The following is a 14,233-nucleotide window of genomic DNA, read 5'->3' as shown; positions in this document are numbered from 1 at the left end:
CACCCCAATAAAGATGTGAGGTAAAAACTGATTGGTGTTGTTTTAAACTAAAGTGAGTTAAGGAATGAATACATCTTTTCTCCATGCACTACCAAAAAGTGCCAAGAAGAATGTTTATTGTTTTGTGATCATCTGAGGGAAGTATTGGTCATAAAAGTGATCACAGTCTGTTTTTTGAAAGAGTTTTTAATGCCTGACAAGGACTAAGCTGATCATAACATTAAAGTTCTGTATAATAGTGCTTTTTCATATTGAGATCAAGCTTTGAATTTTGCCTTGTGATGAAGTAAAGATGCTCTTGGCACTAAAATGATTTGGGAAAAAGCCCAGAGCCTCAATTAGAACAGATATAAAAAATGTATTAAGCCCTGACTGCTGCCTGTGTTAAATAGATCTAATATAAACTAACTCAAGACAGTGTGATTTTACCATCAGAACCAAGTAAATATTGAGTTTTGAATACATAAAAAGATATTTACATGTATTTCAGGTAGTATACTTGTGATTACATCATAAGAGCTGTTACACCTGTGCTGTTCCCATATTTATCTAAAACAGAATATAAATTGCTGGGACAGTCAAGCACTTAGATAATTTGAATTTACACAAACCAGCAGGTGAAGAAATAAAACATGTGGCTTCTGTGAGAAATGGAAGTTGATGGTCAACAGTTATATAACTCAAGTTTTAGTTTTTGGTTGTAGAAAAGCTGATATTAGCAAACTAAAGTTTGTATGAAAAGGAGAAAAATCAGAGATTCATCCTGCACTGTAGCGTCATTTCATGGTCACCTAAAAGAGACTCGGCACCCAGAGCCAGACCAACCAAGAAGAGGAACGAAAGCATTTATTTTCTGTGATCATCTGAGGGAAGTATTGGTCATAAAAAGCGATCACAAAGAGTTTTTAATGCCTCACAAGGACTAAGCTGATCATAACACTAAAGCATTCACCTTTGAACATCAACTACCAATTAGTTAGTTGTGTCTTAAAATAATATTCATATTTACATATGAACATTGAAAGTGTTTTTCTTGCTGTAATCGTTCCTCCTGTTCATACTGGCCGTTAGAAGAGTCATTCTTAATGGGCTTCAATGTAAGTGATGGACAGCCCTCAGTTTGTGCAAATATGTATTTGCAGGTTATCAGAAGCTTATATTCAAATTAATAAAATCAAGTGGATATCTTCCAAAGTTATCAACTTTTTACTGCAAATGTTCCTCTTTTTATTACTATCCTCTAACTTTGGAAGATATCCACTTAATTCAACTAATATGGAAGACTTTAGCCTCACATTAAATTCAGATGAACTCTGAAATATGTTTTTTCATAAAATGAGGATGGTGAATTTTGTCCACTTACATTGAAAATGCATTTGGAGGATCTTCTAATGGTCAGTATGAACAGGAGGAATGATTACAGTGTTTCAATATTCATATGGGCACCTGACTGGAGTTTAAAGACCAACTAGAAAAATTGTGAAGCTATCCTCTAATATGCTGACTAAATGAAGGTTTTTGTCCTTTCTCCATGCTCTGCCAAGAAGTTCCAGAAGAATTTTTCTTTTCTGTGAACATCTGAATGAAAATGTTGGTGATAAAAAGGGATCAGTGTCTGTCTTTGAAAGAGAGTTTTAATGCACAGACAAGCACTAAACTGCTCATAACACTGAATTTCTGTATGAAAGTGAGCCTTCACCTTGACATCCTCTTTAACTTTTGTCTTGTAATGAATCAAAGATGCTTTTACAAGTAAAATGCTTTGGAAAATTGTGGTTCTCACTTGAACATTTCACTCATTGTGATCTTACCTTTAGGTTGAAATGATGTTGAACACGTGTTGCATACATGACTTTATTACACTTTATCTCCCTCCCACAGAGTATTTGTACTCGGTGTTCTTGTGATCAAAACAGCTGTTACCAAATTTATCTACTACACAGAGTCGATGAAGTGGTGGAGCAGACTTTGAAAAACACTTTAATAATCTAAACAAGCAAGTGAAAACTGAAAAACTGCAAATTATTTCACTGTTAATTCTCTTATTTATATGTTTTTGTTTTACACAATGAGTGGAAGTTACCTGTGTGGCTGTCAAGTGTCAACAAGCACTAAACTGCTCATAACACTGAATTTCTGTATGAAAGTGAGCCTTCATCTTGACATCCTCTTTAACTTTTGTCTTGTAATGAATCAAAGATGCTTTTACAAGTAAAATGCTTTGGAAAATTGTGGTTCTCACTTGAACATTTCATTCATTGTGATTTTACCTTTGAGTTGAAATGATGTTGAACACGTGTTGCATACATGACTTTATTACACTTTACCCCCCTCCCACAGAGTATTTGTACTCGGTGTTTGTGTGATTGAAACAGCTGTTCCCAAATTTATCTACTACACAGAGTCTATGAAGTGGTGGAGCAGACTTTGAAAAACACTTATATAATCTAAATTTACACATACAAGCAAGTGAAAAACAGTACATTATTTCACTGTTAATTCTCTTAATATGTTTTTTTTTTTTTTTTTGCTTAATCAGTGGAAGTTACCTGTGTGACTGTCAAGCGTCAGAGAAAATTTGGGTTGATAAAATAACTTGTGTACATACTTCCCCCACATTAGTGGCCTATAAATATCTGCATGGGATCATTAATTACATGTTAAGTGTGGACACCCCTGATTAAGACTTAAATTCACACAACATGTTTAAAATAAACAAGAATCGGTCTTGATGTCTCTCTTGGTAAAGTCTACAGGCCTACCAAGATGTCAGTTATATAACAGTCTGTACTTAACAAGGCCGTAGCTACCATAGATCTTTTTTACTGAAGATATTTTTTACATGTCACAGGTGTGATATAATAAATTATGACTGAATTACGTTTAGCTGGTTCAGTTTCAGGGTCTTGTAGTGTGCATGCAGGCTCACTGTCACACTGTCACGGCTTACTGGAAGACTTGAATCAAACAGAGCCATCATTAATGTTATTAGTAACATCTGTGCTTTTCCCAAATGAGAAATCAAAATGTCTGAGGACCTCCATATCCTCAATAGACCTGTTTTTTTGAGGATACAGAGGTCATGTCCTCTGCAGTTTTTTTAAGCTAATATTTCATTTTTCGTGACATTATATTTTAAGTATTTAATATTTCCCCACCAGAATTTTATTCCTGCGATAGTGAGAGTTTGGAACAACATTAAAATCTTCATATTGGAAAACAAAAATATACAGACAATATAGTTAAAACTGAATACATAAAATGTTTTTTTTTTCTTTTTTAAATAGAGATCATTAAAAATTGTGTGCACATTTTTTCTGGGCAAACATTTTCAGTTGCCAACATAAGCCAGAAATGACCAGCTCACCTAGAAATGTCAAATGAAAGCTACAACTTATTCAAATAATACATCAGGTCTAATTCATTCACTCTCCTTCCACCCCAATAAAGATGTGAGGTAAAAACTGATTGGTGTTGTTTTAAACTAAAGTGAGTTAAGGAATGAATACATCAGAATATAAAATTCATGTGCTGTTCCTTCATTTAATCAACAAGCAGAGTATGAAAATCTAGAGCAGACATGTAAAAGCTCTTTAACTAAAACAATCATTTAAATCTAAACAAATGTGCAAGAGGAAAAATCTGTGGATTGAAATGTCTTTATTGCATTATTGTTAAAAGTAAATGCTTTTATTGTAATTCTATAAACATATTTTACAGTCAAATTGGGACAAAAAAGAAAATTTTGAGACTATCAAAAAGTTATGTGAATATTCTTTTTGACCAATCATTGGAGTTACATGTGTGAATGTTCAATATTCATGAAAATAAAGGAAATTGAGAGTTTTTCCACAAACTGAAATTTGCAAACTCACACAGATTTTTTTATTGAACCACTGGAGTCAAATATGTGAACATCCAACAATGGTGAAAGTGAGAGTTAGAGAAATAACTTCTGTACACACACGTAAAATTGTATATATGTTTATTTTTTGTGTTCCAGACTGTGGATAGACACCAGATTGGCCTCTCTGACACACAGTGGAGCTCTGCATCAGCCCAGGTCTTAGGTGTGGCGACATACTTGTAGCAGCGGCCGTTGAAGCTGTACCAGAACATGGGACAGTTACCACGCTGTAGCTTCATTTCATGGTCACCTGAAGGAGACTTGGCACCCAGAGCCAGACCAAACAAGAAGAGGAACAAGAGCATGTTGGTAATTTCTTGATTGGAGCTGATCTGCACTGTGAGGTGTGATCAAGAATCGTGCAGAGACAGGGGAAAGGCTGTTCTCTTTTAAATGCTTTAGAGAGGGTGTCTGCACTGCTGGCATTACATGATTGGTCAAGAGCACTTGCCAAACATTTTCACCCACACAGTAACACACAGAATCTGAACATAACCCAAGAAAAGACCATCAATTCACCATGAGATTTCATGTCAACGCTATAATTAGTTAGTTTTGTCTTAAAATAATATTCATATTTACATATGAACAATGAAAATGTTTTTTCTTGCTGTAATCATTCCTCCTGTTCATACTGGCTGTTAGAAGAGTCATTCCTCATGTGCTTCAATGTAAGTGATGGACAGCCCTCAGTTTGTGCAAATATGTATTTGCAGGTTATAAGAAGCTTATATCCAAATTAGTAAAATGGAGTGGATATCTTCCAAAGTTACCACGTTTTTACTGCAAATGTTCCTCTTTTTATTACTATCCTCTCACTGCCATTCAACAGAGAAACACTGTCTGTGGAAACAAAGAGGAATTTTGTACTAAAACACTTTAACTTTGGAAGATATCCACTTAATTCAACTAATGTGGATGATGTAAGCCTCACATTAAATTCAAATAAACTCTGAAATATATTTTTTCATAAAATAAGGATGGCAAATTTTGTCCTTTTACATTGAAAATGCATTTGGAGGATCTTCTAATGGTCAGTGTGAACAGCAGGAAGGATTACAGTGTTTTAATGTCCATATGGGCACCTGACTGGAGTTTTAAGACCGACTTGAAAAATTGTGAAGCTATCCTCTAATATGCAGACTAAATGAAGGTTTTCGTCCTTTCTCCATGCTCTGCCAAGAAGTTCCAGAAGAATTTTTCTTTTCTGTGAACATCTGAATGAAAATGTTGGTGATAAAAGGGATCAGTGTCTGTCTTTGAAAGAGAGTTTTAATGCACAGACAAGCACTAAACTGCTCATAACACTGAATTTCTGTATGAAAGTGGGCCTTCATCTTGACATCCTCTTTAACTTTTGTCTTGTAATGAATCAAAGATGCTTTTACAAGTAAAATGCTTTGGAAAATTGTGGTTCTCACTTGAACATTTCATTCATTGTGATTTTACCTTTGAGTTGAAATGATGTTGAACACGTGTTGCATACATGACTTTATTACACTTTACCCCCCTCCCACAGAGTATTTGTACTCGGTGTTTGTGTGATTGAAACAGCTGTTCCCAAATTTATCTACTACACAGAGAATATGAAGTGGTGGAGCAGATTTTGAAAAACACTTTAATAATCTAAATTTACACATACAAGCAAGTGAAAAACAGTGAATTATTTCACTGTTAATTCTCTTAATATGTTTTTTTTTTTTTTTTGCTTAATCAGTGGAAGTTACCTGTGTGACTGTCAAGCGTCAGAGAAAATTTGGGTTGATAAAATAACTTGTGTACATACTTCCCCCACATTAGTGGCCTATAAATATCTGCATGGGATCATTACTTACAGGTTAAGTGTGGACACCCCTGAGCAGCATCAGCAAACCTTATCGCTGCCGGGTGTCAACCATCAGTGACCCTACCTCCCTTTCACACACACACACACACACACACACACACACACACACACACACACACACACACTCATACACACACACACACACACACACACACGCACACACACGCACACACACACACACACACACACACACACACACACACACACACACACACATACACACACACACATGCACATAATAGGGAGTGTTTCTTGTTATAGCTTATGCCAACTGGAAAGAGAGCGAGGCAGCTGTTCATATATTATGTTGCTCAGTGCTTTTCCACACACTACCAAAAAGTGCCAAGAAGAATGCTTATTTTTTTGTGATCATCTGAGGGAAGTATTGGTCATAAAAAGTGATCACAGTCTGTCTTGAAAGAGTTTCTAATGCTTGACAAGGACTAAGCTGATCATAACATTAAAGTTCTGTATAATAGTGCTTTTTCACATTGAAATCAACCTTTGAATTTTGACTTGTGATGAAGTAAAGATGCTCTTGGCACTAAAATGATTTGGGAAAAAGCCCAGAGCCTCAGTTAGAACAGATATAAAAAGTGTATTAAGCCCTGACTGCTACCTGTGTTAAATAGATCTAATATAAACTAACTCACAACAGTGTGATTTTACCATCAGAACCAAGTAAATATTGAGTTTGAATACATAAAAAGATATTTACGTGTATTTTAGGTAGTGTACTTGTGTTTACATCATAACAGCTGTTAAACCTGTGCTGTTCCCATATTTATCTAAAACAGAATATTAATAGCTGGGACAGTCAAGCACTTAGATAATTTGAATTTACGTAAACCAGCAGGTGAAGAAATAAAACACATGTGACTTCTGTGAGAAATGGACATTGATGGTCAACAGTTATATAACTCAAGTTTTTGTCTTTGGTTGTAGAAAAGCTGATATTATTAAAATAAAGTTTGTATGAAAAAGAGAAAATTTAGAGATTCACTATTGCTTTAAATATCTCAGTCTCATAATGAATTAAAATAACTCATCATAATTGCCATTGAGGAGCTGTATAAGCAGACCTCCACAGATATGTTTGCTCATGTTAGTAAATGTAAAACTCTCGATTTATTTGTAGATGTCAGATTAAATGTTTTAGGTAGGTTCGGCCCAACAGTTATGTTGTGTGTATGTGAAGAGTGGCAGTTTAAAATATACATATATACTGGAAAAGCTACACATTTCTTAAGTATACCTTAAAAGTTAAAATGATAATCTGTATTAATAAGGTCTATGGAGAGTTGGGAAGATACTTTGTGTTGCAGTTAAAAAGAGAATTATTGGCCTCTGGAGGAGGCTGCTTAAAGGTAACAAAACTCCCTATTATTGATGAATCAGAATATAAAATTCATGTGCTGTTCCTTCATTTAATCAACAAGCAAAGAGTATGAAAATCTAGAACAGACATGTAAAAGCACTTTAATTAAAACAATAATTTCAATCTGCACAAATGTGCAAGGGGAAAGATCTGTCTGTCTTTATGCCATTATTGTCAAAAGTAAATGCCTTTTGTTGTAATTCTATAAATAAAATAGTTTTTACAGTCAAACTGGGACAAAAAAGAAAATTTTGAGACTATTAAAAAGTTGTGTGAATATTCTTTTTGAGCAATCACTGGAGTTACATGTGTGAATGTTCAATATTCATGAAAATAAAGGAAATTGAGGGTTTGTTCACAAACTGAAATTTACAAACTCACAAAGATTTTTTTTATTGAACCACTAGAGTTGACTATGTGTGACTATCTCCAACATTGGTTGACATACAGTGGAGCTCTGCATCAGCCCAGGTCTTAGGTGTGGCGATATACTTGCAGCAGCAGCCGTTGAAGCTGTACCAGAACATGAGACAGAATATAGCTTCATTTCATGGTCACCTGAAGGAGACTCGGCACCCAGAGGCAGACCAAACAAGAAGAGGAACAAGAGCATGTTGTCAAGTCAGGAAAAGAGTGTAATGTGTTGGTTGGAGCTGATCTGCACTGTGGGGTGTGATCAAGAATCTTGCAGAGACAGGGGAAAGGCTGTTCTCTTTTAAATGCTTTAGAGAGGGTGTCTGCACTGCTGGCATTATGGTTGGTCAAGAGCACTTGCCAAACATTTTCACCCACACAGTAACACACAGAAGCTGAACATAACCCAAGAAAAGACCATCAATTCACCATGAGATTTCACATCAACACTATAATTAATTAAGAAGGGCGGAAGAATTGTGACCAAAAAACTGGTGTAAAGAATCCAGGTCCAGGCACTCAAAGTAGGTTTGAAAAATAAAAGTTCTTTATTTCAGTGGGCTAGAGACATTAAATAACATACCAACGCGGGTTTGGAGACACAAAGAAACAAACTGTGTAATTATATTTGCAGTCACCACAAGTGTGCAACACTGAGCACCTGCATAATTTTCTTTCTGGTCTCTAGTGACATCACACAATAAATACAATACAGGAAATACAAAACCAAGGCCCTCCAACAGGCTATTATCCTTGCTAAGGATGGGGTAGGCAAAGAAGGATAAAAAAAAAAATGTATCAATGAGCAATGTAAATGTTTGCACTTTGGCACTTTTTGCACTTTATTGTTTGATATATTGTATTTGTAAATTTATTATTGTGAAATTCAATAAAGATCTTTAAAAAGCAAAGACGGATAAAATCCACAATAGGAAACAAACATCAGAATACAACATTTAAGTCAACATTAGTCAATCAAACAAAACCACCATTACAGATGCACTCAAGCAATAACAACATCAATATATAGTATCTTCAATGAGGAAACCAAGTTGAGAACACTTTAGGGACCTTTTAAAAGAAAAAAAAAAAAAAGCTTTTGGGAATATCAACTCCTTAAGAAGACAAAAAAAAAATTACACTAATATAGGACAAAGCTAATGAGTATAAGAAAGATGAAAGGTCAAAGTCTTCGTTTAGACCAGGGTAACTGGTGGCTTTAAGGGCATAGATCCAGTATGCCTCTCTTTGTTTGAGGTGTTTAATTTTGTCCCCACCCCTGGCATCAGAGCTGATAACTTCAATACCTTACACTCTTAGGGTTTAATCACTCCCATGTTGTGCTTCCATGTACTGTTTGGCCATAGGATAATTCATGTTCCCAGTACGAATGGCATACCTATGTTTGGCCACTCTGTCCCTCAGCCTCCTTCTAGTGAGGCCTACATAGAAACAGCCACAAATGCATTCAAGTCAGTACACAACATGGGTAATATTACAATTCATGAAACTGGTGATAGCGTAGGTTTTGTTACTAAACACATTTCTAAAAGTGTCGGATTTCACCATATTCTCACAGTAATTGCAATTACCACAGCAAAAATTGCCAAGTGTCAGGTTCGAGAGCAGGAAGTCAACTCCTGACTAGTTTGTCCTTGATCGTTGGAGCCCTTCTGAATTCTTAATGGGCTTCAATGTAAGTGATGGAGAGCCGTCAATTTGTGCAAATATGTATTTGAAGGTTATCAGAAGCTTATATCCAAATTAATAAAATCAAGTGGATATCTTCCAAAGTTACCACCTTTTTACTGTAAATGTTCCTCTTTTTATTACTATCCTCTCACTGCCATTCAACAGAGAAACACTGTCTGGGGAAACAAAGAGGAATTTTTGTAATTCTATAAATAAAACATTTTGTATAGTCAAAGTGAGACAAAAAAGAAAATGAATTTGCCTGCACACTGAAATTTTTCAAACTCACACAGATTGAACCACTGGAGTTGACTATGTGAACATCCAACAATGGTGAAAGTAAGAGTTAGAGAAATAACTTCTGTACACACAAGTAAAATTGTATATATGTTGAGTTCCAGACTGTGGATAGACAGCAGGTTGGCCTCTCTGACACACAGTGGAGCTCTGCATCAGCCCAGGTCATACCAGTTGCTAAAGACAGTCTATGCGAGAAGCACAAACATACGGAAGGGTATCAGAACATGGGACATCATTCCATTTCAGATTAGTATCACCATTGATCTGAACACAGTCTTCATTTCCTCCTATGTTGTTTGGCTCTCCTGAATTCCAAAAGATAAAGTTGACTGCACATCCATCAGACCACATCCATCTGCCTTCTTTGGGGATGTCATTGAGTCCGATCCAGATTTTTCTCGGAGCAACGTCAAAGTTCTCGATCAGGGATTTGACAAAATTGTGTTCTCCCAGACTGTGGATAGACACCAGGTTGGCCTTCTCTGACACACAGTGGAGCTCTGCATCAGCCCAGGTCATATGTGATGCGACATACTTGTAGCAGCGGCCATTGAAGCTGAACCAGAACATGGGACAATTACCACGCTGTAGCTTCAATTGATGGTCACCTGAAGGACTCTCAGCACCCAGAGCCAGACCAAACAAGAAGAGGAACAAGAGCATGATGGTGTCTCTCTGTCACAGGAGCAGGATGAGAGGTTGATCCGTTAGTTGGAGCTGATCTGCACTGTTAAATGTTATCAAGAATCTTGTAGAGACAGGTGAAAGCCTGCTTTCTTTTATATGCTTCAGAGAGGCAGATTTTGAAATGAAAACAAGGAAACCAAAGAGGAGGAAGGAGGAGAGGAGAGGAGGAGGAAGCAATAACTACTGATTATTGACTTACAGTTGTTGAACTTTGGAATTTTCAGGAGAACTCTCTTGTTTGTTTTTCTCTATAATTATATCTTTATTGCATCATAATAATGCTCAACAACATTATTACAGTATCAGTCAATTATATCAAGGACAACGGATGAAGGAAAATGGGTGGAAGATAAGAACACATGATTATATTTTTATTGCATGAAAAACATGCCCAACAACATTATTACAATATCAGATAAAATCCTTTTATTTTTTTATTGTGGCACTGAGTTTTACATTTGGAATAAATTTAAGTAGAAAGTTTTTATGGGTATATAGTACACGTTTTCTTGCTAAGAAAAGGACTTGTTGTTGTTGTTCTGCTTTTATCTACCTGAGTAGATAAAAGTAGTAGTAGTTGTCTGCACACTGAAATTTGCAAACTCACAAAGATTTTTTTATTGAATGACTGGAGTTGAATATGTGAATATCCAACAATTGTGAAAGTAAGAGTTAGAGAAATAACTTCTGTACACACACGTAAAATTGTATATATGTTTATTTTTTGTGTTTCAGACTGTGGATAGACAGCAGGTTGGCCTTCTCTGACACACAGTGGAGCTCTGCATCAGCCCAGGTCTTATCTGTGGCAACGAACTTTTATGAATGTCCAACACTGGTGAAAATGAAGGTTTGATAAATGACTTTTCTTCATAAACATTTGTAACTTTTTTGTTGAGGCCCATTGCATTTTAACAGAACAACAGGTGGAAATTCACCAGGTTGTCCATAGCAACCATATCACTTGCTAAGGACAGTCTATGCGAGAAGCACAAACAGACGGAAAGGTGAGAGAACATGAGTGATCATTCCATTTCAGATCAGTACCATGGTTGTTGTAAACACAGTCTTCATTTTCTCCTGCGTTGTTTGGCTCTCCTGAATTCCAAAAGTCAAAGTCCACTGCACATCCATCAGACCACATCCATCCTCCTTCCTTCTGGGTGTCACTGAGTCCGATCCAAGTGAATCCCTCAGCATGGTCAAAGTTCTTAATCAGGGATTTGACAAAATTGTGTTCTTCCAGACTGTGGATAGACACCAGGTTGGCCTTCTCTGACACACAGTGGAGCTCTGCATCAGCCCAGGTCATATGTGTGGCGACATACTTGTAGCAGCGGCTGTTGAAGCTGTACCAGAACATGGGACAGTTACCACGCTGTAGCTTCACTTCATGGTCACCTGAAGGAGTCTCAGCACCCAGAGCCAGACCAAACAAGAAGAGGAACAAGAGCATGATGGTGTCTCTCTGTCACAGGAGCAGGATGAGAGGTTGATCCGTTAGTTGGAGCTGATCTGCACCGTTAAATGTTATCAAGAATCTTGCAGAGACAGGTGAAAGGCTGCTTTCTTTTATCTGCTTCAGAGAGGCTGTCTGCACTGATGGTGTGATATTTTGTAATGTTTGACTAATAATCAACCAGGACTCTGAAATGAAAACAAGGAAATCAAAGAGAAGCAATAACTGCTTTACTATTGATCACTATTGATTTACAGTTGTTAAACTTTGGCACTTTCAGGAGAGCTCTGCTGTTTGTTTTTCTATATAATTCTATTTTTATTGCATCCAAAAAGTGCTTAACAATATTATTACAGTATCAGACAAAACCATTTAATCCTTTTATTGTGGCACTGAGCTTTTCTATTGGAACAACTTCAAGTAGAAGGTTATTATATTATATTATTATATAATATACAGTTACATAGTACTCATTTTCTCGCTAAGTGAAGGAGTTTATTCTACTTATGTCTACCTGAGTCCAAGGTTCTTTGGCAGCCCTAATAAAAACTGTCCTAGATCTTTACATACATTCTGCATTAAAATGTTACTATTCTCTTTGGTTACATGACCAGAGCTCAGCTATTTTTAATTTAATTTCAAAAGCAAGAAATGTGCGTTCCACCTGTCAATTTACTTTTAATAAACAAATCATAAAAATTATGAAGGTCCCATCACAGGTTTTCCGTATTATGTTCATTACTGCTCTGTTACTATTTTCTATATAAATATATATTTTTTGCATCAAAAACATGCTCAACAACAGTATTACAGTATCAGTCAAAACCATTTAATCCCTTTATTGTTGCACTGAGCTTTTCTATTAGAACAACTTCAAGTAGAAGATTATTATATATATTATATCTGATATTATTATATATTATACAGTCATATACAGTAGTACACATAGTACACATTTTCTTGCTAAGAAAAGGAGTTAATTCCACTTATATCTGCCTGAGTCCAAGGTTTGTTGGCCCTAATAAAAACTGTCCCAGATCTTTACAAATATTCTGCATTAAAATGTTACTATTCACTTTGGTTCCGCGACCAGAACTCAGCTATTTTTAATTTAATTTCAAAAGCAAGAAATGTACGTTCCACCTGTCAATTTACTTTTAATAAACAAAGGGGATCTATAAGATCTGTTTTGTTTATTAGAAAGAAGGGAATAGGAGGCCTAAATACATTCTTCCCAAACATATTCATCATAACAATTATGAAGGTCCTCTTCCCTTCACAAATTTTTCAGTATTATGTTCATTACTGCTCTGTTACCTATTACAAAAATATGAAATAAAACCTTTGTTCAGTGTGAAGTTAATTATGAACTTCTCTATTCGTCCAAGAAGGGCTACATCCCGTGATAATTTGAGGTGGTGAGCTCGAAAATGAGCAAAAACATCTTTTTGAGGAATTCCAAAAGTAGAATTCTGAACTTGTGTAAAACACATAATGTAATAATCAAGCAATCCATATTAATCATGAGTTATACAGGAGAAAGTATCATTTCTACCCATGACTTTATTCATATCCCGATAGAGTTCACGAGTGTAAAGTTGACTGATCAACACGACTCAAGAGGGTCTTCTCTTTAATTTAGATAGCAGTTAGCCCACTTATAGATGAGTCTACTACGACAGTCTCAGTTATAACATTTGGAAATCTGTCTTTGCAGCTGTAAGGTTTTCATTCTTAATCTGGGTTTTTTTTTCTTGCTATATGAACGTTGAGAAATCTTTTTCAAAATCTTTTTCAGAATATTTTGCTGTCTTCTTTGTGATATATATAAGTGTCATCTGCATAAGTCAAAGTCCACTGCACATCCATCAGACCACATCCATCCTCCTTCCTTCTGGGTGTCACTGAGTCCGATCCAAGTGAATCCCTCAGCATGGTCAAAGTTCTTAATCAGGGATTTGACAAAATCATTTTCACCCAGACTGTGGATAGACACCAGGTTGGCCTTCTCTGACACACAGTGGAGCTCTGCATCAGCCCAAGTCATACATGTGGTGATGTACTTGTAGAAGCTGCCGTTGAAGCTTTACCAAGACATGGGACAGTTGCCAAACAGACCAAAGAAGAAGAGGAACAAGAGCATGATGGTGTCTCTCTGTCACAGGAGCACGATGAGGTGCTGATGTGTTAAATGGAGCTGATCTGCACTGTTGGATGCTATCAAGGATCTTGTAGAGACAGCTGAAATGCTTTCTTTTATCTGTTTCGGAGAGGCTGTTGAATTGATATCATTGGTCAAATGCATTGAGAAACACAATTAGTTGTACACTACTACACAGTGTCTGAACATAACCTAAAGAAAAGATCACCAGCTGTCATAAAACCTATAATTTATTCATTTCCAATAAAGTTGTGACATAGTAAAACACAGCTTTAGAAAAGACGTGGCTTCAGCTGTCAGAAGGTTGAAGGGACACGAGGGGAGACGTATTGCTTTGTGCTTGACATCTTTTCTCATTTACAACAGATAAATACTAACAACATACCAAA

The 14,233-nt window shown here is 36.2% G+C and overlaps 2 protein-coding genes across 2 annotated transcripts; both read right to left on the bottom strand.

Moving 5' to 3' along the window:
• Positions 1-9,706: 9,706 nt before the first annotated feature.
• LOC137197768 (lactose-binding lectin l-2-like) lies at positions 9,707-10,311 on the bottom strand. The gene has a single exon (XM_067611176.1). The coding sequence runs from the start codon at positions 10,198-10,200 to the stop codon at positions 9,712-9,714; it is 489 nt and encodes a 162-aa protein (XP_067467277.1). The 5' UTR covers positions 10,201-10,311; the 3' UTR covers positions 9,707-9,711.
• Positions 10,312-11,127: 816 nt separating this feature from the next.
• Positions 11,128-11,759, bottom strand: LOC137197765 (lactose-binding lectin l-2-like). Its single transcript, XM_067611174.1, has one exon. It carries the CDS (start codon positions 11,678-11,680, stop codon positions 11,192-11,194), a length of 489 nt encoding a protein of 162 aa, XP_067467275.1. The 5' UTR covers positions 11,681-11,759; the 3' UTR covers positions 11,128-11,191.
• Between the last annotated feature and the right edge of the window lie 2,474 nt (positions 11,760-14,233).

This window comes from Thunnus thynnus, chromosome 15, assembly GCF_963924715.1.
Source record: "Thunnus thynnus chromosome 15, fThuThy2.1, whole genome shotgun sequence".
Taxonomy (NCBI): Eukaryota; Metazoa; Chordata; class Actinopteri; order Scombriformes; family Scombridae; genus Thunnus; species Thunnus thynnus.
Note: the sequence above shows the minus strand (reverse complement) of the source record. Positions and strands in the feature narration are given on the sequence as shown.